A 27,719-nucleotide genomic window follows, 5' to 3' on the forward strand; every position below is an offset into this window, starting at 1 on the left:
TCAACTTCTCCGAATGTTTGCAAACCTTCCTAATACAAAAGTTGGAGAAATTCTATCTGTATGCTGCTCTTAAAACATTGTATGAAGAGAAGTATCTTTTCATTTCATTTTCAGATGAGTACAATATTGGTTACATTTGTATCCTGTATAATTGTTCCTTTAAAAAACATATTTTGTTTTGCCCTGCTGTCTCTCAATAAGGAATATTTGATGTGATACATTTATAAGCAACCAATGGCCAAGTTCACTTCAGGAACTGTCTGTGTGGATTCATTTGTAAACGCTTTAATAAGGAGTTTTATAGCCATGGGTTTCGGGTTTCCCCTGATGTGCCCCTTTGCTGTTCCTCTTGCCGTCCTGTTTCTTCTTGTGGCAAAGGTTGCCTTTAGCTTTTTTCTTGGCCTCTTGTTCTTTCATCCACTGCTTAATAACGTGACTGTGCGGGCTGACGCAGACCCTCCTGCGCCTGATGTGAAGGCTGCCGAGAAGGGAAGAAAAACAAAATCACTGATAGAAAGTGCAAGTAAGTAAAAATTTAGTGACTTCTAGGCAGTTCCCACTTTTAGACACAGTGTACTCTTAGAGACTGAGTACCACCAGGATGAATCTTTACTATACCTCTGCCTGCAGTTCCTCAAACATCAGTATTAAAAAGAGAAGAAGGAATCTGAGGAGGGGAGAGGGGGTGGAGGGGGAGGTGGGGGGGAGAGGAGAGGAGAGGAGAGGGGAGGAGAGGAGAGAGGAGGAGGAGGAGGAGGAGCAGGAGGAGGAGGAGGAGGAGTGGGAGGAGGAGGAGGGGGAGGAAAGAAGGAATGAGGGAAAGTAGTAAAAATGATTGTCTTTCCTGACCCCGAGCTTCACCCACCAAAACCAATTCATACCTCACGGCCCATCTCAAACGTCTCGATAAAGTTTTCTAGATTCTCTCAGCTAAATGCCCTTTTTTCCCTCTGAGCCTCTCAGCATTACCTCTCTTCTGGCACTTAACTTATGCTGTCTTTTATTTGACTTTCTGTTTCAAAGCTTCTCCTTGTCCTGTGGTGTTATGCTCCTCGAAGGAGGAATAGTCTGGAACTGTCTTGAAAAGGCCTTGTTCAGTAGGAATTCAGTAATTAATTATAGAGATGAAATGAAATTGTTCCAAATAAGAACAGTCTGGTTTTGTTTCCAACAAAACAATCAACTAAAATATTCTAGGCATTTGTTAACATTTTAATAATAATTTTTTAAATGTGCAGATGCAGGAAGGAGGGAGTGTGTTTAGGGAATAGCACATGGCCTGGATAAAGCATGGCAGGTGATGAGAAAGAAGCCTGGAAAGATACATCACAACAGGTTGATGGAGGCTTTTAAAGGGCATGTTAGAGAATTTAAACTTTATTTGGTAGGCAGTGAAAAGAGAGAGAAGATTTTCAAGAAAGGAAGGGACAGGACTGAACACAGATTTGTCTCATAACAGTATGTGGTAAAGGTCGAAGTAGGAAAAGAATAGAGAGAAACCATTTAAAAGGCTACTGCAGGGGCGCCTGGGTGGCTGTCAGTTAAGCGGCTAAGTGTCCAACTTCAGCTCAGGTCATATCTCGAAGTTTGTGGGTTCAAGCCCCACATCGGGCTCTGTGCCAACAGCTCAGAGCCTGGAGTCTGCTTCAGATCCTGTGCCTCCCTCTCTCTCTGCCCCTCCTCCACTTGCACTCTGTCTCTGTCTCTCAAAAATAAATAAACATTTTTAAAGCATTAAAAAAGAAATAAAGAAAGGGCTACTGCAGAAGACAAATATGGCCTCAACTGGGTGGCGGCGGTAGAAATAGAACAAGAACACCAAACATGAGAAACTGGAAAATCAAATAAAAACGACTTATCAACTCATCAAACACTGGAGGATGAGGAAGAGGAAGGGTTTGAAGGTGAGTTTGAAATTCCATTTCCGGAAGCCTGGATTGATGTTGGGGTCAGAAGTTGAAGCTTCTGGGCAGGAGATGAAAAGTTCCCCTTTGGGATGTACTAGCATAAGGAGCTTGTAAGGTGTCTGATAGGCAAAAAAAAAAAAAAAAAAAAAGTAAGTTTGCATTTAGGAGAGTAATCAGATATAAAGAGATGGTTATGGGGTAGTTGTCTTATAGAGAATATAGTTAAAGCCATGACAGCAGGTATGATAACTAAAGCACAAAGAGAAAACTTTTTGAAGAGAAGAACTTGGGACATACCTATATTTAGGGATGAAAAAGGGCAAGGGGAGGTAAGAACAACTAAGAAAGAGCATTTAGTAAAAGAGAGGAATCAGAAAAGTTTAGGGCAATGGAGGCCAAAGGAGAAGAGTTTCAGAAAGAAGATGAGCAGCGGTGTTAGGAGCTCCGAGAAATCATCCAGGCATCTGTTAACATTTTAATATACTATAGATCTACACCCCATCTGAGATGTTTTCGTTTTCATCTTGACCTTGGGGTGGGAGAACCCTAAAGCAGCATTCACAGTTTCTAATAACTGGAAGAATTTGTGACAAAACATTTTGTGACTTTTAACTTGCCATCAGGTGCCATTTAGTTCTTGTTAAATGTCACGGTTCCTGCCGGCTCTACATACACAACATGTCTGGATCAAGTGAACTCCTGTCGTGTTATTGGGAGAAGAAACAGGGGTTTGAGGGTAGGCTGCCATTTCCCCAGGTGACCCAAGAGGAATCATCCACTAATGTGGGGACTCGAAATGAAGGAGAGTTGGGACAATGTCTGAATGAGCTGAAGTATAATCAAGCCAGCATGTGGGAATATTAATTTGAAAGAAGTGAGGCTTCCCGATAGGAAGACAATACATTCTCTAAGTGTATTACATTGAGAGGTCTTCCAAAGGAAAGCACCCTCTCCCTGTGGCCAGCTGTTTTCCCTTTGGCTGTGATAGAAGAGAACCTGGCTGTAGCATTCAGTGGAGGAACAAGAGTCGAAGCTCCCCTATCTTTCCCAAAGGACTAAAACTCTCTCCCTTCTGTGTGGTGTCAGCAAGGACCTGAGCAGACATCCAGTGGAGAAAGGCTCCACGGACAACCAGATAAGCCCACAGGTTATGCAGGAGGGAACTAGCACTCAATTCCCTTACTCCATGAGGAATGAGGCACTCCCATGAGGGGCACAGGCATCTGGCACCAGATGGGGGCAACACAGACAGAGGACCAGGGAAGTGGAGATCCCCAGGAAAACAGGCAGCAGCAGCTACCATGCAAGACTGTTTCCTTCCTTTCTTTCTCTTTAAATTTTTGCTAACATTTATTTTTGAGAGAGAGCAAGCAAGAGAGCGAGTGGGGGAGGAGCAGAGAGAGGGAGGCAGGGGATCCAAAGCAGGCTCCACTCTGTGAGCACAGAGCCTAATGCGGGGCTTGAACTCACAAACCGTGAGATCATGACCTGAGTCGAAATCAAGAGTTGGCCGCTTAACTGGTTAAGCCACCCAGGTACCCCAGGACCCTTTTCAAAGGCCTGCCCAGTTGGGCCTCAAACTCTCAATGTAATACAATGGGAAAAGATCAGCTACCAGAACACAGCTCCCAAATTTGAGATTCTACGATGTTTTCAAATCCCAAAGTTTGAAGACTGCTTACACTGCACTCTGTCCCCTGTGTATTCCATCTCAGGATAAAGAGACGAGGCAATCATGCTAGACAAGGAGATGGTCTATTCCACACTCCCTCAGCCACCCCCAACTCCACGGTATTCTGATGGGCACTGCCCCACCCCATTGTGTACTCTCTGGTGGAGAGTTTGGGCTCTAAGAAACCATAAAGCTGATCCCCTGGTTCTTTTGCCCAAAAGAGAGTAGCTAGGGACCGGCCAATGGACCGATGGGGTTGGCCCCGCCATAGAGATTAAACCTGTAATTGTTCCCTAAACCTTTTTTCTTTCCCCTTTCCCCCAAGCAGAACAGCCCCTCAACAATCACTTCTGAAAAAATAGTCAAGTCTCCCAGACAACTTTAATAACCCCAAGTTTTCCTCCCAACAGATAGTATCTGTGAGCTTCAAAACCTCAGCCCTCTGCCCAAGATAAACAACTTTGCACTGTGTTTATGTTTAGAAACTGCCAGAAGCTCTTTAATGAAGTTACTGTAGAAGGATTTAAACAAACTCCTCTCTCAGAGAACAAAAATTACAATGATCACTTATAGGGTATGAAATAAAGGACCTATTCTAGGCAGAAAAGGAAAAGGGAAGAAATCTAGTGAGTTCACCATAAGCTAATTTATATTAGTTAGTTGTGGTTAATAATAAATGCTTTTTGGGGGTTGTATTGCCAACACTTGCCATGTTTTCTGCATCTAAAATACTATTCTCGAACCTATATATTCAAAGTTAAGGGACTACATTTTAGATAAGTAAAGACATGCTCTGTAGTAAAACAATTTGAAAACAAGAGAACTTTATTTATGTTGAATGTCAGAAAAAAACAACAAAGAAGATCTGTAATTTATGATTTAAAAATACCACCTAGTCAAATTCATCTTATGTGAGATGAGGTCATAACTAATCTATTTTTCAGTTGTCTTATAGCACAGAGAGACCAATTTACAAACCTGTACTTTAATAAAGTTTTTTTTTTTTTTTTATGGTTTATTTTTGAGAGACAGAGAGAGCACAAGCGGGGAAGGGGCAGAGAGAGAGAGGGAGAGACAGAATCTGAAGCAGGCTCCAGGCTCTGAGCTGTCAGCACAGAGCCCGACCTGGCCCTTGAACCCACAAACCGTGAAATCATGACCTGAGCTGAAGTCTGATGCTTAACCGACTGAGCCACCCAGGCATCCCAACAGTAAGCATTTTTAGATCCAAGACATTGGCTTCATAGTTTCCCTTTAATTAAAATCAAGTGCTTTCTAAAATTTTTTTTTTTTTTTTTTTTTTGAGGGTGGGAGAGGGGCAGAGAGAGAGGCAATCCTAGAATCTGTGCTGACAGTATAGAGCCTGACACAGGACTCTTTCCCACAAACCGTGAGATCATGACCTAGCCAAAAGCAAGAGTGGGATACTTAACCCACTGAGCCACCCAGGCACCCCTCTTCCTTTGACTAAGAATCCTGTCTTGGAGCAGTGTTTTTCAAAGTTGGGTAATGGATGGATTCCTCTGAAAGGGAAATAAAAATGTATCTTAAATCTCAGAGAATGGTCTGTAGGACCCAGCTGAATAGAATCTCTGGGGACTGCAGGAGGGCATAGTCTGTTTTGTGTCACTGGTGCATCCCCAGCGCAAGCTGAGGATAGAATGGTGCTTGGTACATAAATGTTAATCAATAACTATTTGTTGAATTCATTGAATAAATAAAGAAGCTTCTCAGTGACTCAGGAACTCAGGCATAAGCAATGGCCTTATTTGGAGCTAAAAGAAGGGGTTACCAAATGGCTCATTAGCACCCCCTGCAGCCATAAGTGGAATTTAAACTAGAATTTAAACAGAATCCATGAAGTTTGGAGAGAGCATTTTATGGTCGGTTGCATCATCACTTTTGAGAGATCTTTGAGGCATGTGGTGTTCCTAATGGAAAGACCTGATTCACAACCCGTCTCTGCCATTCTCTAGCTGTACGTCACCCAGGTTAACCATGTAATCTCCTCAGCCACAGCTCTATCCTGTGTGACATGAAGATAATGCACGCCTTCCTCACAGCATTGTTGTCAGAATCCAGATTTGGTTTTAAAGTTTCTATGGAGACATGAAGAACACAGAAATCTAAAATTTTTAATAACTGAGCCAGAGGTAAGGGTGAAAGGGTTCGCCATGAGCCAACAGCCCAGAATCAAGAGCAAAGATGAGCATTCATGCTTGATTGCATGTGACAGGTACAGACATCTCTATACTTCTGTTTTTTTCAAGTTAAAAAAACACTTTTAATCTTTATTTATTTTGGAGAGAGAGAGACAGAGACAGAGTTGAGTGGTGGAGGAACAGAGAGAGGGAGACAGAATCTGAAGCAGGCTCTAGGTTCTGAACTCTCAGCACAGAGCCCAACGCGGGGCTCAAACCCACGAACCATGAGTTCGTGACCTGAGCCGAAGCCGGATGCTTTGACTGAGCCACCCAGCCGCCCCCATTTTTTCAAGTTTTGTTTAATTTCTAGTTAGTCAGCATACAGTGTAGTATTGGTTTCAGGAGTAGAATTTAGTGATTTATCACCCAGTGTTACATGTAAGTGCTCATCACAACAGGTGCCCTCCTTAATACCCATCACCCATTTAGCCCATCCCCTACCCAACTCCCTCCACAAACCCTCAGTTTGTTCTCTACAGTTAAGAGTCTCTTATGGTTTGCTTCCCTCTCTCTTTTTTTTTCCTTCCCCTATATTCACCTGTTTTGTTTCTAAAATTCCACCTATGTGTGAAATCATATGGTACTTGTCTTTCTCTGACTGACTTACTTCACTTAGCATACCACATTCTAGCTCCATCCACATTGTTGCAAATGGCAAGATTTCATTCCTTTTGATAGCCAAATATATCCCATTGTATATACGCCACATCTTTATTCATTAGTCGATGGACATAGGGGCTCTTTCCATACTTTGGCAATTGTTCACAGCGCTGCTGTAAACACTGAGGTGCATGTGCCCCTTTGAAGCAGCGCGTGTGCATTCTCTGGATAAATACCTAGTAGTGCAATTGCTGGGTCGTAGGGTACTTCTATTTTTAACTTTCCGAGGAACCTCCACACTGTTTTCCAGAGTGGCTGCACCACTTTGCATTCCCACCAGCAGTGCAAGAGGGTTCCCCTTTCTCCACATCCTCGCCAACACCTGTTGTTTCCTGTGTTGTTAATTTTAGCCATTCTGACAGGTGTGAGGTGCTACCTCTTTGAACCTTGTATATACCCCTGATGAATTCAGAGAGTAAAAAAGACAGCAACCTGTATACTTGCCTGGAAAAAGCCACAGTTAAAGTCACAAAATAAAACAGAGTCACCTTCTGTTTTTCTTTTTGTTTTGTTCTTTTACTCAGAGTGTGCCTAGTTTTGTTTAGAAAAGTCACGCACATTGTCCAGTGACTGAAGATATTTATCCTGAATCACAGCACTGCAGTAGGGGCAGCGGAGGCCAGTGTGGGGCTCTGAACATGCAGGTACTCAGAGACTGTGTGCTCACTCCAGGGAGCCTGGTGCCGGAAAGGTGGAGTATTTACTCTTCCCCCCCTCGTTTGAATGATCGCTTGTATGTTGCACTCAGGCAAAGCCTTCCCAACCTACTGCTCACTGGCTGAGAAATGATCACTGGACAGTTTTAGACCTCCCTGAGGCAGGGCACTCACATGACAGCAGCCAAGTCACAATCCCCATCAGCTCTCTGAATGCGACATATATTCACTCTCTCCAGAAGCCTTCTGGAAATATGACGTGAAACCTCAGTGCAACAGCTGGAGGCAATGGGAAGTATGGCTAAAAGAAGAAAAGAAAGAAAATGTTACATCTTACAATTTATAGAACAATGGCCTGGATGCCAAAAAACAAATAATCCAATTTAAAAATGGGCAGAAGATAGAAACAGACATTTCTCCAAAGAAGATATCCAGATGGCCAACAGACACATGAGAAGAGGCTCAACATCAGTCATCAGGGACATGCACATCAAAAATACAATGAGATATCACCTCACACCAATCAGAATGGCTAATATCAACAACACAAGAAACAACAAGTGTTGGCAAGGATATGGAGAAAAAGGAGCTCTCATGCACTGTGGTGGGAAGACAAACTGGTGCAGCCACTATGGAAAACAATATGGAGGTTCCTCAAAAAGTTAAAAATAGAAATATCTTATGATCCAGTAATCAATCACGCTACTGGGTATTCACCTGAAAAATACAAAAACACTAATTCAAAGGGATACATGCACCTCTATGTTTCTAGCAGCCTTATTTACAATAGCAAAATTATAGAAGCAGCCCAGGGGTCCATCAATAGATGAGTGGATAAAGAAGAAGCAGTATATGTATATACAATGGAATATTATTTGGCCATAAAAAGGAACGAAATCTTGCCATTTGCAATGACATGGGTAGAGCTATAGAGTATAATGCGAAGTGAGATAAGTCAGTCAGAGAAAGACAGATACCATATGATTTCACTCATATGTGGAATTTAAGAAACAAAACAAATGAGCAAAGGTAAAGAGAGAGAGAGAGACAGAGAGAGAGAAAGAGACAAGCCAAGAAACAGACTCTTGACTATAGAGAACAAACTGATGGTTACCAGAGGGAAGGGAGTGGGGAGACGATGAAATAAGTGATGGGGATTAAGGAGTGCACTTGTTGTGAGGAGAAACTGGGTGATGTATGGAATGGCTGGATCACGATATTATACACCTGAAACTAATACAACACTGCATGTTAACTCTGCTGGAATTTAAAAACAAAAAGTAAAAACAACAAACAACAAATAGACAACCACCTGGTCCTGGCTCTCTTTGTAGATTCCAGAGAAACAGAATGCTAATCCACTCAAGCAAGGCGCAAACACTCACTGATGGCTCTGTGAATGCAGACCTGGGACAGGACATGTCTCTCCCTTCTAGAACTTACACTGTATTTGGGAAAGATAAAACATTAAGTTCACACAAAGACACAAAACAAGTGAAGAGATGAAAAATAGCTCCAGACAACGATGCTAGCAGGGTTGAAGACTGACCTGATTAGAGTTGAAAGAAGTGAGGTTGACAGAGTATCCCACACAGTTTAGAAGAGAGGGACCACACGGGTCCCTGGAACAGGTTTGAAGTTCCTACCAGGGAAGGACTTGGATGAATCTTTAAGAATTTGGATGGGTGGAGAAAATGAAGACTTGTCAAGACTAAATAAAGTGCATGGTCAAGAATTCCGAGATAGGAAAGACCAAGATGTATTTAGGGAATGGAGAAAAATAGACCACACTGTTTGAAATGAGTAGCTAGGAAGGTAAGCTATTGGGGATATGGTTCAAAAGATAGACTGGTCACACCAGTGAGGCCCTGACTGTCAGTCTAAGGAGGTTTATCTTTTATGAAATGGGTATCATTAAAGATTTGGGAAAGGAGAAGAGTTTTAGGGAAATCCATCTTGCAGTGATAATAAGCAAGATGCATTAAGGTGCAGAGTGACTGGAGAAGGAGGTCAAGGTAGGAGGAGCTTACGTTACCCAGATGTAAGGAAGGCAACACAAATATGAAAGGGAATCTGATCCCCGACTAAAACGTGTATCTGGGGGCGTTTTCTGGGGTGTATCTGAGCCTGGGTGGCTCAGTAGGTTAAGCGTCTGACTTCGGCTCAGGTCATGATCTCACGGTTTGTGAGTTCGAGCCCCGCGTCGGGCTCTGTGCTGACAGCTCAGAGCCTGGAGCCTGTTTCAGATTCTGTGTCTCCCTCTCTCTCTGCCCCTCCCCCACTTGCACTCTGTCTCTCTCTGTCCCAAAAATAAATAAACATTAAAAAAAAAAAAGTTAAAACGTGTATCTGCAAACTCCTACATGCCACATGCACACGGTATTCTCCTATGCTTCCCAGTCCACCAAGTGGGCAGTGAATTTTAAAAATATTTTTTAGAAATTACAGCCCACAGTGGGTGCAGGTGGCAGCCTCATGATAACAGAAATTAGCTCCTGAATTAGGTGCTAAAAGAAATGTTTTGACCTCTTCATAGTGTCAGCTCTAAACAATAGAGGCACCTACCCTTAGGATAGGGGAAAATCTCAATATCCATGCTTTGTCCACATGGAAACATCAGGTCACTCACAACTATGGAGTAGAGGAGCTGAATATGAAGTTAAGAATGTTTATGTGACTCACTTTTTGAGCATCAAAACTTTCCATTATTATTCATTTATTCACCTATTCATTAATTACTCAACAATATTTATTGTGCAGGTAAAATGTTCTAGGCACAATGCCAGTAAGTGGGGGATACAAGAATAAATATAACAGTATGTCCGTGTCCTCAAGAGGCTATAGTAGTGGAGGCACATTTAGAATTAAATGTTTAGGATACAACCCTCTTAGCCCACTATAATTGAACTTATAGAATTCTGTTCTTCCAAAAGGCTCCCACAAGTCATAAAGACAGATGCACAGCTGTTCACTATAGCAAAAAATTAGAGACCATCTGAATGTCTACCAACAAATAAGTAATAGTACATCCAAATGGAATAAAGGATGAGGGGTGTGTGTGTGTGTGCACTAAGATATATGAATATCCACAATTTATTGTTTTATTGTTACGGGAGAAAAGCTAGTTTCAGTATAAGAACTATAAATGACCCCATTTTTATAAAAAGAATGTGACACATACACAGAGGAAAAATCACGGAATTACATATGCCCGAATTTATAAGCAAAGACCACTTCCAGAGGGGGGGCAACTTTTTAACTGGCATGCAATATTTGTATTTTTTTAAACCTCCAACGCTATGGAAATCTGAACCAAGTCCTATAGAAACACAGAAAGAGAAATTAACTCTGAATAGGAAAGACAAGGTAGGCATCAGTTTGGACTCAATTCTAAAAGTGGAGTAAAAATTCACCTGATTGAGAAAGGGAGTGGAGCAGTCCAAGTGGAAGGAACTATGTGTCCAGAGCACTGGGGTAGGAGAGAAAAGAATGTTTTTATTGCTTGTATAACTCACAGAGTCCAAGTCCAACACATAGAAGCTGGTGTCTTAGACCAGGGCAAGGATACTCTGGCAAGACTCTTATCAACTATGGTACAAGAACCTCTATGCTGCCTTCAGATCCTCTCCAGAGCCTTAGGGAAATGCCTTGACCCTAGTCTCATAGCCTTAAGGAGGAGAGCCTCTTTGCTCTGCATCTAGATGCAGTAAAGGGCTTTTCATTTTGTTACGCATATAAGGAGTGTGCATGGAGGCACATCCAAACACCAATAAACCAGACTGACTGGAATAGGAAGATCAAGCATTTATTGAGTGTCCATTCTGTGCCGGGTCCTGAACATTAGAAATGTTGAAATAAACAAGGCAAACTTTCTGCCCTTGCAATGTTTAATAGTCCAGTGGGAGGTAGGGAGGTAAGCAAATAACCACAACATAGCAAAACAAACGTTAGCAGATTAATGTGTAAAGTGGAATGGGTTTACAAGTGAAAGAAACCAGATTCAAAAGGCCACATATTGTGTGATTCCATTTATATGAAATGTCCAGGATAGGCAAATCCACAGAGACGGGATGTTGTTGCCAGGATTTGGGGGTTAGAGGGAGTGGGGAGGGACTGTTAACAGGTACATGGTCTCTTTTGGGGGAGACATGAACATGTTGGAATTGGATAGTAGCGATGGTTGTACAATTCTGTGACGATACTAAAAAACCACTGAATTGTAGGCTTTAAAATGGTAAATTTTATGGTATGTGAATTGTTTCCATTTTTAAGCGCTATAGGAGCACAGGACATTGGTTGTCCCTTCATTTATTAATGTATTTATCTCCTAAAATGAATTGTTTCTTCAGCTACACTATGGTACCTATTCTCCAAGTCAAACTATTTTAAAATCCCAAAGTTTTGGGTTTATTCGTGTATCCGTCCATTCATTCACCGTCTTACTACATAAGAATCACTCTGTGAATTCTTATAGAGTAATATCCAAATACATATACTTGTAAATTCTTATAGACTGAGTTGCTAGCTAGACCCTGGGAGTAGACAGATGAAGAGTTACTAGCTTCAGAGAGCTAACACTCAGACCACTGCTATTAGTTGTGACCCAAGCAACTATAATATATGAAATGGACTTTCAGAAGCATTGTGGGAACTAAGAAATACTGGCACATCTGTGTGATTAGGAATTTGAGTTATCTGAGTGCTGACATCAATTCAAGGAATAGTTTTAAGCCAGAAAAGCACGCAGGACCTATATGCACTTAGTAAATTGGATTACATTTCTCATAAATGAAGGTAGGACAGGCTCACCTGGAGATCATTTAACCTAAATCGGATTAACTATCAAAAGGCAAGAGGCAGGCCAGATTTATTTCATGTTGGCAGATGTGACTGGTGCCCTCCTGAGGCAGCTGGAAATATAAAAAGTCAGGAGAGATGGAATCCTCTGAAGAATGCTCAAAAAGTTAGGCAGCGTAGACTGTTAACAGGGTAGTTTGGGCAAGGGCAATGCCAAGATTCTTTTGGAGAACCGCACCCTCTTCAGGTTTTCTCGATCAGCGTCCTGTCAGTATTTCCATTTCAAAGAATGGTCAGCAACTTCCTCTGATTGCAGTGATGATCCAGAATTTCCAGACAGGATTTAGAGGTGGCAATAAGGTTGAAAAGAGGGATTAGGTGGTGTTTCTTCTGCATTTACAGAGTTTTAATTCAATTTATACAGTTACTTGGTTGGGGAAGCAAGCTGATCAGGGATTAGAAGACTACGCCTTCCCCAAAAGACCACCCTAGGGCCACCACTACACAAAGCACGGAATCCCACGGGAAAGAACCTATTTTTGTTTCAGAGCTGGAGTTTACACACAGACCTGTCTGATGGAGTAGTGGTTCCTTGAGGGAAATATGGGAAAATTTTTGCAAATAAGAAAGAAGGCTTTGCAGAGGGGGCTTAATAAAGCTGCAGGGCCCAGAGGTATGAACGAGCAAAGATCTGAGGTTTATTGTGAGGCTTTTTCCGCTCCACCCTCACCCTCTTTCCTAACTGCCCCAGACATGCCCTTTTGCTTTGGAAAGGACACTCCGGAGTGTGTCATCCCAATTGCTCCACCTGGGAATCTCTTTGAAAAGGTGATTTATGAGAACAGTGGATGCATTTCCCTGCCCGTCTAAGGTCAGCCCTCTGGGGGAAGGAGGCAACCACCAGTGAGTAGGCAGTGGGTCAACAGCAGCTGCCCAGTAGAGGCACCCTAATACTGCAGGTAGGGGCACTGATCACGTGAGAGGCCAGCATCCCTACCCTATCAGACCACCTCTCCCAGATTCCTAGAGGGAAGAGCCCTTTTTCTACAACCCACAATTTGAGAATTATCAAGAATATTTGGACTAGAGAATCCTGGGAAAAACACGTGGGATGACTGACTAAGCAACAAGGTGGGAACTCGGAACATCATAATGGCTATTCACCAGCCAGTGGAGCCCGGACCATATAGTTTCCATGCGTAGCATCTGATGTGTGTATTCAGTAAATTGAACTCAATACTTGAATCATTCTCCAATTTTTTGTAGACTATACTAATCTTTGCCCCATTAAAAGACAATTTGCTACTGTATAAGAAGTGTGAGACAAAGTAGGGGGGAAACACTTCTAACATAAGGCAGAATGTGGCAAGGGCTATGTGAGAAATAGAATGAGTGTCCTGCATTCACAGGCAGAAAAGAAAATTATAACAGAGATACACGTACATCTTTATCAAGGAGGTAGCATTTGAGCTGGGGACTTGAAAGATGGAGAGTTTGAATAGAGCAGTAGATGTGGAGGAGACAATGAGTATAAAGGCACAAATGTGGGGAAAGATAGAATATATTCAAATTTGGTGAAATTATACATTGTGAGTGCAAATTGTAAGAGGAATATGCCAAAAACACAAGTTCAGTAATCTCGAGGACATTTTTTTTTTTAATGTTTAGTTATTTTTGAGAAAGAGAGAGTGAGAGCAAGCTGGGGAGGAGCAGAGAAAGGGACACAGAGGATCCAAAGCAGGCTATTCACTGTCAGAGCAGAGCCCAATGTGGGGCTAGAATTCACAAATCGTGATATCATGACCTCAGCCAGTCAGAGGCTTAACTGACTGAGCCACTCAGGCGCCCCTACGGAAATATTTTTAATGAAGACATCATGATTTACTTTAACAATCTTCTGTGGAAATCTAAGTGTGGAGAGAGAACTGATGACACCCTCTGCTCTCCTCCTTTGCTTCCAAAATACTCAACATATAGAGAGGTGCCTGGATGGCTCAGTCGGTTAAGCACCTGACTTCAGCTCAGGTGACAGTCTCATGGTTCATGAGTTTGAACCCCACAAGGGATTAGTGAGTTTAAGCCCTGTGTTGGGCTCTGCACTGGAGCCTGCTTTGGATTCTCTGTCTCCCTTTCTCTCTGCCCCTACCCCTCTCTCTCTCAAAAATAAATAAAAAACAAAATCAAAATATTCAATACAGAAAAGTACAAAGAATGATACAACACCTATACACCCCATTCAAAATTTTACCAATTTTAATCCTTTTCCATGTTTGCTTTCAGCTTTATTTTTAAGAAATATTTTTCCAATACTTTACTGATAACAAGCAAGGCTGCAATAAATATCCTAATGATAATAAGAGCCTACATTTGTTGAGTGCTTACTCTGTGTCAGCCACTGCCATATGTGAATTAATTCATGCACAGCAACTATATGCAGAAGGTACTAGATTTACCTCCATCTCATAGATGGGTTACTAACAGAAAAGCTACATCACTTTCTCCAGATTAAAGGGCCAAGAAATGGTGGGGCTGGAATTGGAATCCAGATAGCCTGACACTTTTTAAAACCACTAAGTTAAGCTTTGCTTGGTCTTCTATGTCTCCCTGGGCCTTGTATGAGAATTCCTCTAAGGCAGTGGTTGTCAAAATTAAATGTGCACCAGAATCATCTGGAAGGTTTTTTAGACCAGATTGCTGTCAATCCTTCCCCCACCTGAGGTTTCTGATTCAGTACAACCTGGATGAGGCCTAAAAATGTGCATGTCTAACAACTTCCCAGGTGATGCCGAGTCGGCTAATTCTGGAACGCACTTGGAGAACCACTGCTCTGAGAATAGACCTACACATGGAATCATCTGAAAAATATTGTTTTCCCATCCATAAATATGGAATTATCACTCTAGTTATTCAGGTTTTCTTCAATGTCCTTCAAGACCTTTATGAAGAAAATAATAAAATATTGTTGTATATCTTATCCTACATCTATTCCTAGGTACTTTATAGGTTTTGTGCTTCTGTGAATGGTCTTTTGAAGAACTGTGTTTTCTAATTAGTTATTTTTGATGTGTGGGAATGCTGTTGATTGTTTTATGTTGTTCTTGTATCCAGCAACTTTGCTGAACTTTTTTAGTTGTAAGAGTTTGGAGTGGATAGTCTTTGGTTTTCTAGGTAAAGAGATGTTTTTATCTCTTCTTTCTCAATTCCTGTATAGAAATAAAAGGCTTTTCTCCTTTAATCCATTACTTTGTTAAATGCCTAGACAGTGCTTAACCCATTGTAAACTCAAAACACAAATTAAAAAAAATTTTTTTTTAATGTTTATTTATTTTTGAGAGAGACACAGAGGGTGAGTGAAGGAGGGACAGAGAGAGAGGGAGACACAGAATCTCAAGCAGGATACAGGCTTCGAGCTGTCAGCACAGAACCGGACACAGGGCTCAAACTCATGAATCTCAAGTCAGACACTTAACCGACTGAGCCACCCAGGCGCCCCTCAATAAACAAATTTTTTAATTAATATAATGGATTAATCTATTTTCTTCCTTGCCCTCCTAGGATAAACCATACTTGGTCATTATGTATTAATTTCTATATGATTCTGAGTTTGATCTGCTACTTATTTAAAATTTTGCATTTATTTTCATAGACAAGATTAGCTCATACTTTTATCCCCTGATATCAACCTTGAATGTTTTGGGTATTAAGGTTGTATTAATCTCAACAATGCATTGGGTAGCTGTCTCTATTATTCTATTATTTGAAGAGTTTGTGGATTGTCTGTGCCTCCAATGTTTGGTAAAACCTCTGAAACCATCTAGGCCTGATGTCTGTTTGAGGGCAACATGTTCAACTCTGATTTAACAGTTATTTGCTTTTTTGGGGTTTCCTATATCTTCTCCAATCTTGATATCTTAGTCTTCTAAGAAACTGTCCATTTCATCGACAATTTCTAATTTAATTTCACTAAAGGCATTCGGAAAACTCCACTCCCAAAAGTGCCACTCTATCATATTAAGTTAAAACCACTTAAAATTAGCAATGCAAAAAGGGCATTCTAACTTTCCTACAAGCAGGAGATAAAACTCCCAAGTAAAAGGTGCCCTCCCTGAACCAGGAGGAAGAGAGACATTTTTATCACTAGGGGGCGGCACTTTACCCCTCCCTGTGAGTGGGGAAGTTGAGGCCAAGAGAAATCTGTGCAAATCCTGTTAAACTAACTCTTCTCTTTCTGGTGCTAACCGCCCTGGCCCAAATACCTTCGTCTTATCACTTTGCCACAATTTACCACTCTGCCCCACTTAATTATGTCTTGACTCAAACTGCTTCTTTAGGTTTTCATTTCCTTATGAAGGCTCCCATGTCTTATATAGATGTGTATGCTTTCCCCCTTTTAATGCCTTTTGTTACAGGGACCCCAGTCAAGAACCTATTAAGGGTAGAATGAAGGGGTTTTTTTTCTCATCTACATCACAAAGTTGCATAGTATTATCTCCAGTCAGGGCTCCTTCTTCATTCTTAATAGTGTTTGAAGAGGAGGTTCCTATGCGAAGTAACCGCTTAAAAGCTTGAACCTAGGGACGCCTGGGTGGCTTAGTCAGTTAAGCTTCCGACTTCAGCTCAGATCACGATCTCGCGGTCTGTGAGTTCGAGCCCCCCCGACGGGCTCTGGGATGATGGCTCAGAGCCTGGAGCCTGCTTCGATTCTGTGTCTCCCTCTCTCTCTGCCCCTCCCCCGTTCATGCTCTGTCTCTCTCTGTCTCAAAAATAAATAAACGTTAAAAATTTAAAAAAAAAAAGCTTGAACCTAAATAATATACCAAATAGTTATAAACTTACAAATATCATGTGTTTTGAAACTAAAAAAACGTATTCGATTCATAGGCCAAAGAAAAAAATCACAAAATATTTTGAAAAGTGTAAGTGCTATTCATTATTATAACGGGTGGGTTATAAATTTAGCCTAAGTGCATTTATTTGCACACGCACGAAAAAAAAAAACAAACGTTCAACCAAGAACTTGGAAAAGAAACCTCGTAGGAAACTAAAACAAACAAAAACCAGAGATGGGGGAAAAAAAACAAAAGCACGACGTCGCGGCGCTTTACGGTCGTCACGCTCACGTGTCTGAGGTCGTGGCGGCCATGAAGCAGGAGAGGCCGAGAGCCAGAGCCTTGGTGCTGGAACCGGATCCCGAGCCCAAGGACGAGAAGGAGGAGGGAGAGCGGCTGCAGCAAGAAGCGGGTGGTGCCTGTTGTGACATACCGGAGCCACAACCCGCCGCTCCTCCTGCCTCTGCGCGTGCGCAGCGGACTTGGCGCCACTGGCGAGGCCCGGCGGCTTTTCTGTTAGCCCGTGGGTGGTGCGCGCCGCGCGGAGGAGGACGTTCGCGGAGAAGCGGCTCGAGGGAAATAAAGACCACGCCCAGGGGAGGGGCCACGGGCTCCCGAAAGCGCTAGCCTCTTATGGCGGCCGCCTGAGGGAACTGCAGGCACCTGCTCGGCGTCGCCTGGGACCTCCCCAGGCCGCTGGCGACTCCAGCCTCCGCCCCCAGCGTCCTGAGGCCGCGCTTGGGCGGCGCGGACTGAGGTCCGGAGTACCCAGCTCCGGCTTGGGCTACCGGCCGCTGCCCTTCATAGAGCTGCGGGAAATGTTTAGTTTTTTGATTGATCTGTCCGTTTCCGAGGTGGGTATGTTAAAAATCTCACACTGGTGTCGAGATTATGTCAGATTTTTTTTCTTCCGATTCTGTCCCCATTTGCAATATATCACTTGGAGTTATATTTTTCAGATGCACCCAAGTATCCTTCTGGACCACAACCGCGATCGGAGTGAAGTAGCCTCGGACAAAATTTAAATGGACGCCCAAAAAAACTCAGTAATTGAGATAAATAATATTTTCAGGCAATATTTTTAAAAACAAAAGTTTATACCAAAAAAATGATGAATAAAACACAGTTGACCCTTGGAAAACATAGGCTTGAACCGTGTGGGTCCACCTATACAGAGATTTCTTTTTGATACAGTGCTTTAAATAGACTTTCCTTAGGGTATTCTTAACATTTTCTTTAGCTTACTTTAAGAGTACAGTATATAATACATGTCACATACAGAATATGTATCAGCTGTTTATGGTACTGGTAAGGCTTCTGGTCAAGGGTAGGCTATTAGTCAAGTTTGGGGAGAGTCAAAAGTTATGTGGGGATTTATCTCTAGGGTAGGGTGAAGTAGGGCTCCTTACTCCTAGGGTGTTCAAAGGTCAGCCTTCCTACAATTTAAAAAAAAAACAAAATTTGACCCTGCACTTGCATGACAGGTCTAAATGTACCTTCTTGGTGAGCTGATACTTTTTATCCTTCTGTAAAATTCCTTTAGTCCTACTGCAAGTTTTTGCCTAAATTCTACTTGTCTACTATTAATATTGTGACACTAACCTTTTGGCTAAATTTACTTATTTGCCTTATTTTTTTGTTTTCTTTTTATCATCCTTCCCCCCCCCCCCCCTTCCTTCATTGGATTGATAAGTTTTCTTTATTTATTTTGTTTTTTTACTGAAAATTTAGCTTGGGTTAGGTCAAGGAAAAACTCCCTTGGGAAAATATCGACACTATCTCAAACATTTTTGAGTTTGAATGGTTTGAATAAACTCATCATTTTACTAATGAAAGTGATAGGTCAATAAAATTCCTTGAGCATTTGTATAGTACCTACCTTGTGTCTTTTATTGTTCTAAGCACTAAATATACAAAAATTAGTAAGTCATGGTACCTGCCCTCAGGATACCTCCAATAGCAGATGTTTTTCTAACATTATCTTACAGGACCTCCTTTCTGCATGTGACATTGGTACCCATTCCTTCCTGGAAATTTTCCATATCCCAGATTAACAAAATACGCATCTCTCCTAATTCTCCTAATACTGAGAAATTGCATTCTCTGCTCTTGAACCCCTCCTCTCCTCAACAGTTATTCCTCAAAGTTCCATCCTTGACCTTCCACTCTTCTTTCCATTCACATCTCATGCTTTGAATTACTACCCATGTCGGTAACTTTTAAATATCTTTATCTACTTTACCCTCTATGCCAGTAATCCTGACGTATGTTCAACTGCTGTGTTTTGTCTTTTTTTTTTTTTTTTTTTTGAGAGAGAGAGAGCATGAGTGGGGGAAAAGAGCAGAAGGAGAGAGGAAGAATCTTAAGCAGGCTCCATGCTCGGCGCAGAGCCCAACGCAGGGCTTAATCCCGCCACCCTGGGATCATGACCTGAGCCAAAATCAAGTCGGATGCTCAACGGAGACACCCAGGTGTCTGTCCACTGCTGTTGAACATACATCCGAATAGTCCACAGGCTGTAGATAACTCAATAAATCCCGGACTGAAGACATTATTTCCTACCACTGAAACATCCTTTCCTTGTCTCACTGAAAGGTCATTTACTGCTACCCAAGCCAGAAACCCATGTGTCATGCCATCCTCCTTCGGCACTCCACAGCCAGTCACAAACTTCTGTATATTTTACTCTCTGTGACGTTTCTCAGATTTGTCCCCCACCTTCTCATCCCTGTTACCACTGCCCGAATTCAAGACCTCATCAAATCTCCTTTCCCCCAGTCTTGCTGTTTCCTTATGTGAGTCCGTGGTGCCACAACATCCTGTGCTTTCCTGTCGTTACCGTGTATAAAATGAAGGGTTGATAGGACTGTTTTTTTTTTTTTAATTTTTTTTAACGTTTATTTATTTTTGAGACAGAGAGAGACAGAGCATGAACAGGGGAGGGTCAGAGAGAGGGAGACAGAATCTGAAACAGGCTCCAGGCTCTGAGCTGTCAGCACAGAGCCCGACGCGGGGCTCGAACTCACGGACCGCGAGATCATGACCTGAGCCCAAGTCGGCTGCTTAACCGACTGAGCCACTCAGGTGCCCCAAGGACTATGTCTTTTGACTGTGAGCTCCCTCAGTGTATCTGTGTGCCCACACCACACAGAACAGTGCCTGGTATTCGTGCTCAATAAATGTCTCTTGAGCTGAACTAAGCTCTCATGTCTTCTATTTCATTTTATCTTGTTTTAAGGCTTATAATGCTATTAAAATTATTTTCCTTTTTTTTTTTTTTTTTTTTTTTTTTTTTAGGAAATAAGATTATCAGTGTTTGGTCAAGGTCTTATGTCCCAAATGTCCTTAAATTACACAATGCTTTTAGAAACTTCATCCCTCCACCCTCAAGTAATTAGGGGTCAACTCATGATGATAAATCACTTGCCCCATTATATTTAATAATTTAAAGATATCAGTGTCTCATTAAAAGTCTTACTATTTGTCTTACTATTAAAGTGTTATCGCTCTCGATTCTGGTGGTTTGGGGTTTTGTTGTTGTTGTAATGTTTCCAGTATTAAGTGTCAGAGAGTTGGGTGGGTGATTTGCCACGATTGTCTGTCCCTGATTTGGTTCTGCCTATGATCCAATTTTGGACCGAGGCTTTAAAGATTTCCTCCCCAAGATCTGTTCAGATGAACACTAAAACACTTCACATCAAATCTGTGATGTGAAAGTTAGATTCTGGTTTTTAAGGAAATGATTCTGTTATTACAGAGAGATGAACCAGCCTCCTCTCTTACTTGGATGTATCGTATAGTCTCTTGCCACTCAAAATGTGGTTCCCAGAGCTGCAGGAATGGCATCACCGGGCGGCTTATTAGAAATGCAGTTTGCGGGGCGCCTGCGTGGGTCAGTCGGTTTAAGAGTTGGACTTCGGCTCAGGTCGTGATCTCATGGTTTGTGAGTTCGAGCCCCGTGTTGGGTTCTGTGCTGACAGCTCAGAACCTGGAGCCTGCTTCGGATTCTGTGTCTCCCGCTCTCTCTGCCCCTCCCGTACTCACATTCTGTCTCTGTCTCTCTCAAAAATAAACATTAAAAAAAGAAAGAAAGCAGTTTGCAAAACACCAGTATAAAGAACACTTTATAGAACACAGTAAAGTGGAAACAAAGCAAATGTTATGCCACTGTTGGGGAAAGGATTCCTAGGATAAAGATAAAAACAATAAGATTCATTTGCCTGCTGTCAGTTTGTCTCAAGTTTGTGAGTCCAATTTAAGAAGAGCAATATGTAAATAAACATGTATGTGTTTGGTTAAGGATACGTTTCCCTATTCTAGTGGACTTCACGCCTTAATGGAGCCACATCACATTGTGGATATAACCACAAATGGAGGTGTCCACTGCCAACATCGAGGAGGTAGGAAGGACTCACCAAGCAATGAGGCATGAGATTGCTATGCCCAAATAATATCCTCCCAAATAAAATCCTCCCAGATATTTTTGGAACCCTGGGATAATGTAAAGAGTGAATGAGGCTTTTTCTTTACCTTCATATGAAGACATTTGGTCACTAATGCTTCTCACAGCATGGACACTTGGACCGGTCAGGGAATATTCCTGAAGGGGATCAGGATAATTTTGTGCCATAGGGACATGCCCTATGGCATTACTGCACAGTGGTTAAGCATACAGAGACAAACAACCAGGCTCGACTCCTGGCTTTATCACTTACAAGCTTATGTTGGATGAGTTACTTCATTCTCTCTGTTTCAGTTTCTTTATCTGTAATACGAGGATGGTAATAGCACCTTCTTCACAGGGGTGTTGTGACAACTGCTTGAGTTTATGCATTAAGTGCTTAGAACAAGCTGACAGGGGCACCTGGTGGTTCAGTTGGTTGAGTGTCCGACTTCAGTTCAGGTCGTGATCTCATGGTTCGTGAGTTCAAGCCCCTTGTCAGGCTCTGTGCTGGCAGCATGGAGCCTGCTTGGGATTCTGTCTCCCTCTCTCTTTCTCTCTCTCTGCTCCTCCCCCAATTGCTCTCTCTCTCTCTCTCTCTCAAAAATGAATAACCATTTATTAAAAAAAAAAAAAAACAGGCTGACAAATAGTAAACACTCAATAGTTAGAAACAAAATCACATCACCTGCCCCACAGTAGGCATCCAGGTGTCAATATTAAGTTTGTGGAATGCACCCACTGTCCATTTACTGCCCCTCAGCTTCAAATTCACCCTTAATTGCCAGTTCTAGGGAATTAAGATGGGCCCTTTAAATATTTTTCCTTCACGGGCTGGCACGATGTTAAACCTTTGTCAGTGGGGGACACTGGAAAGGCATTGCAGCAAGAGGGGTTTCCTTCCAGGCTTCAGGGTGCACGCCTATCATTTCTGCAGCACCAGGCTCTGGGAGCACATGACAGCTAACAGCACCCCAACTCGGGCAGTTTGGGAGCAGAGTGTCTCCAGTGAGACACCTCCCTGTGAAGAACTTGCTCCTGAAAACTGGAAGGCAGACCAGTGATTTTCCTGCCACTCGGTGAGCCATGGCTGTGCCCTCTCTAACAAGGTCTGAATCTCAGCTGGGCAGGGAAGGGGTAATGGGATCTCTTCCCTCAAAAACTCCACTTCAGCCCTACCAGTATCAGCCCTACCCAGCCCTGTATTCTTCAGGGTTCTGTGTGCCTCCTAGCCTATCTCTTGTTATAGCTAATAATTTGTTATATTAAACTTTCCCTATTCAAATTCATGTCTTGTTTTTGTCTCTTAATTGGACTCTGACTGATAATGAATGAATAAATGAGACTTCAATGTCCTAAACTATTCCTGGAAGTTTGTATGTTATCTCTAAGATGAATGATCCAAACTTTTAAGAAATGCCTATGTGTGTGAAACAGCTATACTGTTATCTATGATTAAGTGAAAGAAAAATTAGGTAATGTGTAGATTGTTGTCCTTTTTATGTTTTTAAAAATCTGTGTGAATGTGTGTGATTTCATATTTGTAAATGCATAGAGAAAGTTCTGGAAGGATACACAGAAGCCAGAGGGGTTATTTATTACCTCTGGGTGGGGGAGAGGGATGAAAGGAATAGAGAAAAGGGACCTTCATATATTTTATTCTGTATTTTAAAAATTTACACTGTTACTTTTTTAAAAAAATTTAATGTTTATTTATTTTTGAGAGAGAAAGAGAGACAGAGACAGAGCATGAGCAGGGGAGGGGCAGAGAGAGGGAGACACAGGACAGGAAGCGGTCTCCAGGCTCCACGCTCAGTACAGAGCCCAATGCGGGGCTCAAACTCACTGTGAGATCATGACCTGAGCCAAAGTCAGAGGCTTAACTGACTGAGCCACCCAGGTACCCCAAGTATTTGTTATTTTATAATTTTTATAATTTTAGGAATTAAATTATTTGATTTTTGTGACTTTCCATAATTTTAATTAATTAATTAATTTTAGAAACTTTTTAATGTTTATTTTTGAGAGAGAGAGAGAGAGTGCAAGCAGGCGGGGTTGGGGAGGGGTGGAGAGGGGCTGTGAGACACAGAATCCGAAGCAGGCTTCTGGCTCTGAGCTATCAGCACAGAGCCCAACGTGGGGCTGGAACCCACAAAATGCAAGATCATGACCTGAGCCAAAGTTGGACGCTTAACTGACTAAGCCAACCAGGTGCCCCTCATAATTTTACTTTAAAAAGTTAGTGATAGCGATGCCTGGGTGGCTGGGTCAGTTAAGCATCTGACTTTTGGTTTTGGCTCAGGTCATGATCTCACAGTTAGCGGGTTCAAGCCCCCTCATTGGGCTCTGCGCTGATGGTGCGGAGCTTGCTTGGGATTCTCTCTGCCCCTTCACCACTTGTGCTCTCTCTCTCTCTCGCTCAAAATAAATATATAAACTTAAAAACACAAGTTAGTGATAGAACCTGGCAAGAGGAAAGGAAAGGAAAGGAAACTAACAATTAATTATTGAGCACCTCTTCTATGCCCAACACTTTCCTTGTTATCTCATATAATCCTGAGAATAACTAGGTAAGAGAGGCATTGTTATTCCTTATTCCTGTTTTACTGTTAAGAAAACTGGGGTTCAGAACGTTAGACAATTTCTCAAGTTCATGTAGTTAGAATTCTGACTTGACCTTTTGGAATCCAAAGAGACTCTTCCCAGGCTTGCCAGCATTTCTCAAACAAGGTTTCATAGCAGGGGGCTCATGAGCATGTTCTCAGGGTTTATGAGCTCTCCAGACAATTCCTAAATTTTAATATGTCATCTCGATCATGATATTTAAATAGACATGTTCTGGATCTTCTGGAAGACTATCTTAAAAGAGCACTTTCAGGACATTTGAATTTTGCTTATGTTTATGCCTAGTGCTATTATCGGGTCAGATCCTACCTTAATTGTCCTAGGCCAGTCAGAAAGGAACAGAGTGGAATTTTCTAATGCATTCATGCTAAGGGAGGGCTCAGTTATATCATCCTGGTTCAAACAAAAAAGTGGTGGGGAGAAAACACTTCTTGTTCTGAACATGCTAGCAAATGCACATAAAAGTCAAAATCTGCATCTTAAGGATCAGTGCTATATTTGTGTTTGGAACGGTGATGGTAGTTTTGGCCAAATATTAACCATTACTTTAAATTAATATTGTTTGATTGAACTCTTCTTGGCTTTGCAGTTGTGTTTTTATTTAAATTTAACTTTTATTTTGGTTTTAAAATTGCAGAAAAGATATACACACAGGGGGTTTATAACTGGTTTCATGTTTATATACCAAGTAACATAGTAAAATAATTAAAGGTTACCACTGAGAGTAAAAAGAATGTTTTCCTGTAAAGGGGCCCATGTATGACTCAGATTTGAGAAGGCTGCTCTTAAATTATTCTGTTTCTCCAGACATAGAAAAAGGACATTTAAAGAAACCCCTGAACTACAGTATAAATACTATGACTGGGTTCCTTAACCAAAATCTAGACTCTTAGTCTAACAATGGTATTGAATTAAGGAAAGCAGGGTATATTGTTTTAACAGAAGGGCATACCTGGAGAGAAATCGAAGAACAGGTTGGTGGCCCTCATGTCAGGCCCCTCATGGACCACTCCTGGGGAAGTGGAGGGTCCTGACTGTGCAGAACAACTTTCAAGCCCAAATGCATATTCTTTGTTTTTTTAATGCTTATTTATTTTTGAGAGAGAGAGAGAGCGAGAGAGCGAGAGAGTGGGGAGGCACAGAGAGAGAGGAAGACACAGAATCCGAAGCAGCTCCAGGCTCTGAGCCGTCAGCACGGAGCCCGACGTGGGGCTCAAACCCACGAACTGTGAGATCATGACCTGGGCTGGAGTGGGACGCTTAACTGACTGAGCCACCCAGGCGCCCCTCAAGCACAAATGTACATTCTTGGTAATCCTCCCTAGCGAGTGTCCTATAATTAAAACAAACAGAAAATAAAATGTCTTTTTAGGATGCAGACGACAAGTCCCCAGCAAGTGCCTGTGTGAGGAGGAACCATCCTGCTGTGAGAAAACAGATTGTCAGAACCAAGTCGGTTTGGGACTGTGAGGCAAAATGCCTCACCCTGCATCTGCCAGAGACAAGTGGAACCTTAGTCTGAAAATATCTATAGTAACAACAGCCAGCCCACAAAGCCCTAGATTGTGGCTTTAAATAATCTGGCTTAGGGCCACCGGAGTGGATGACAGACACTTTTATGGACTCGGTTTTGAGTTCTGGGAGCCAGCAGCCACGTCAGCAGGTGTATATAGCCTCCTACCTTTGGGTAGAACCCAAGGCTTTTAATTACAGGTAAGTCAACTGCTTCCTGATTCATGCAAAATGCTTTGAGAATGCCAATTACTGAGCCATAACATTAAAATGGCCATTTAAGGCACCATTAAGGCAGTGGAACCATTGGTGCCTGGAAGAACAAAATGTATTTCTCAAAGTTACCAACTGGCACAGACCACTTCCCGATCCCCTCCCGGAGCCTGTGACAATTGTCAAAGCCACCTATACCTCCTTCCCTGCACTTCCCAGTATTCCCCACCTTCCTGCCTCCTTCCTCTCCTGCTCCTCCCCCAGGTCCGAGTCCCTTAGAGCCTCCCACAGGGCACGTGGGACACACAGATACTCCATGGAAGGCTTTTATGGAAAGCAGTGGGTTACCCCTCTAGGTTCCACAACTGCTCTCAGGCCTACCCTCTCGTATTTTAACCCAACATCACTTATTTTCAGACGGCAGAGGGTTGGGCGCTTCCCAGATCGTGTGATTTTCCTGTGGCCCTAACTGCCTTAGGAAAAGCCCTGGGAATCACCCAAAAGGCCACTGCGGGGTCTCCTCAGTTCTCTTTCTTTCTTTCATCACCAACTGGACCTTTTTCAAACACCTCTGTGTTTTGCTGTCCCACCTTCTCTGCCAGGACTCGGTCCCATGGGAAGTCTGGCCTTGGGTCTGGCAGGGGCATCCCTCATCACCCCTGCCCCTCTGCCTGCCTGTCTCTCCCTCCTCTCCCATAGGACAGCTGCTGTGATTGCTGAGGGGCAGCTGGAAACACATCAGGAAGCTGAAGGGAGATACATTTCAAAGCTTTATTTCAAAGCTTTATGTGAAAAAAAAAAAAAAAGTGCATTGCCAAAACTAGAAATAAAGCCTGAGCAGGTAAGCCTTTGAGAAACAGTGAAAGTGAATCCTAAAATTTCAATGGTGAGTTCTTCTGAAAAATTTTTACAGAAACATAGAAAATGATACACTTGTGTCTTTGTCTTGATAAGATAGATAGATTGATAGAAATGAAGAAGAGATTATCCAGATAGAAATGAAGAAGAAATTATCTAGATCTTTCCATGCTCGGTAATACAAGACCAGTACATTGGTGCACTATATCAGGTCCCCTAAACAAATGCCTACAGGAACCAGGCAGTTAATAGGACGATAGCCAACTTCAGAGAAGGACAGGGGCTACTGCACTCTAGCCAATTCCTGCCAGAGGACATGGGACCGTTGTTGCCAGATGTGATTTTTCAAGAGAAGCTTTAAAATACAATTTGGGTGTATATGTGAGAATGTATATACGAAATCTGTCAGTTTTTAAGGGTTGGCAAATGCTTTCAAAAGCAGATCAGACATGACTTATATTTCACCTCTCTTCTGGATTTAGAGAATCTATTCAAGGTCAAGTTTCAGAAAAGACGACAGTGGGAAAGAGTCAAGTCAGTCAAGTATTTAGTACTTCTGTTTAGGTTTTCCTAAGTACTGTAGAAAAGATTGCCTCCGGTTCAAATGCAGTTACAATCTCCATATATATGCTAGCAATTCACAATTTGAGTTCTCTTTGATATAATTTGTATGGTTCAGTCTCCTTTATCCTGCATCCCTTCTTAAAGGTCAGATTGCAGTTTTGCTTTTCAGTATCCACAGGGCTGACTTTGTTGCTTCCCAAACCCCTAACCCAGAAGGTGACGTCTGCCTTTCCTGCAGGAACATGCACATTTGTCTCCAGTGTAGCAGGTTGGGGGAAGGAGGAGACGGATGAATAATAGGGATTTTCCTCCAACCTCTACCTGGGGATTTTCTAAGAGACTGTCATCAGCAAAGGAAACACAGCTCAAAGTTGTTGTGTGGAAAGATCTCATCCTCCATGAGACAAATTACTAATACCTGTTCAAATGAGGTTCCATCCTTCTTGAAGATCAGCAATGTAAATCTATGCCAGTCTCTCGTAGATAACTGGAAATTCCTACCTGAAGAGATCGAACTTCCTGCCCCAAATTGCCGCCAGGACTTCACTCCTTCCTGCTCCATCTTGGGGAGGCAGCACCCCCTCTTTCCACGGGAGGCTTGCATAGCCAACACCCCCACTCACCTTCTGAGGAGGGAAAAGCCACACAGGCAGCCAAGGCCACCAGAGCGAGTCCTGTCTGCTGCATTCCTGCCTGCCCCACCAGCCCCAGGCTGTACCACAGGTGAGGCTGTAGGATCAGGAAATGAGGTTGAAGGTGTCCTTGGGTGCAGAGTGTGGAG

General features: G+C 42.4%; 1 protein-coding gene and 1 long non-coding RNA gene across 3 annotated transcripts; one reads left to right on the forward strand and one right to left on the reverse strand.

Annotated features, from left to right (window-relative positions):
* Window positions 1-269: 269 nt before the first annotated feature.
* CCL28 (C-C motif chemokine ligand 28) lies at window positions 270-27,719 on the reverse strand. 2 transcript variants are annotated; one of them, XM_060634570.2, is made up of 3 exons: window positions 27,562-27,719; window positions 7,274-7,400; window positions 270-478 (listed from the first exon to the last, which is right to left on the reverse strand). In XM_060634570.2, exons 1-3 carry the CDS (start codon window positions 27,623-27,625, stop codon window positions 286-288), a joined length of 384 nt encoding a protein of 127 aa, XP_060490553.1. In that variant the 5' UTR covers window positions 27,626-27,719; the 3' UTR covers window positions 270-285. The 2 variants fall into 2 exon arrangements, with proteins under 2 accessions (XP_060490553.1, XP_060490554.1); XM_060634571.2 differs by lacking the exon at window positions 27,562-27,719 and adding an exon at window positions 27,440-27,515.
* Window positions 17,066-17,878, forward strand: LOC132680784 (uncharacterized). Its single transcript, XR_009610702.3, has 2 exons — window positions 17,066-17,579; window positions 17,685-17,878. It is a non-coding gene; the product is annotated as an uncharacterized LOC132680784 (long non-coding RNA).

The sequence above is a fragment of the Panthera onca genome, chromosome A1, assembly GCF_046562875.1.
Source record: "Panthera onca isolate mPanOnc1 chromosome A1, mPanOnc1 haplotype 2, whole genome shotgun sequence".
NCBI lineage: Eukaryota > Metazoa > Chordata > Mammalia > Carnivora > Felidae > Panthera > Panthera onca.

Coding starts and splice junctions, on each gene's coding strand:
- CCL28 (XM_060634570.2), bottom strand. CDS start 27,625: ATGCAGCAGACAGGACTCGCTCTGGTGGCCTTGGCTGCCTGTGTGGCT. Junction 7,401..27,561: donor GGCTTTTCCCTCCTCAGAAG/GTGAGTGGGGGT, acceptor TTCTTCTTTTAG/CCATACTTCCCATTGCCTCC. Junction 479..7,273: donor TGTGACTTGGCTGCTGTCAT/GTGAGTGCCCTG, acceptor CCTTCTCGGCAG/CCTTCACATCAGGCGCAGGA.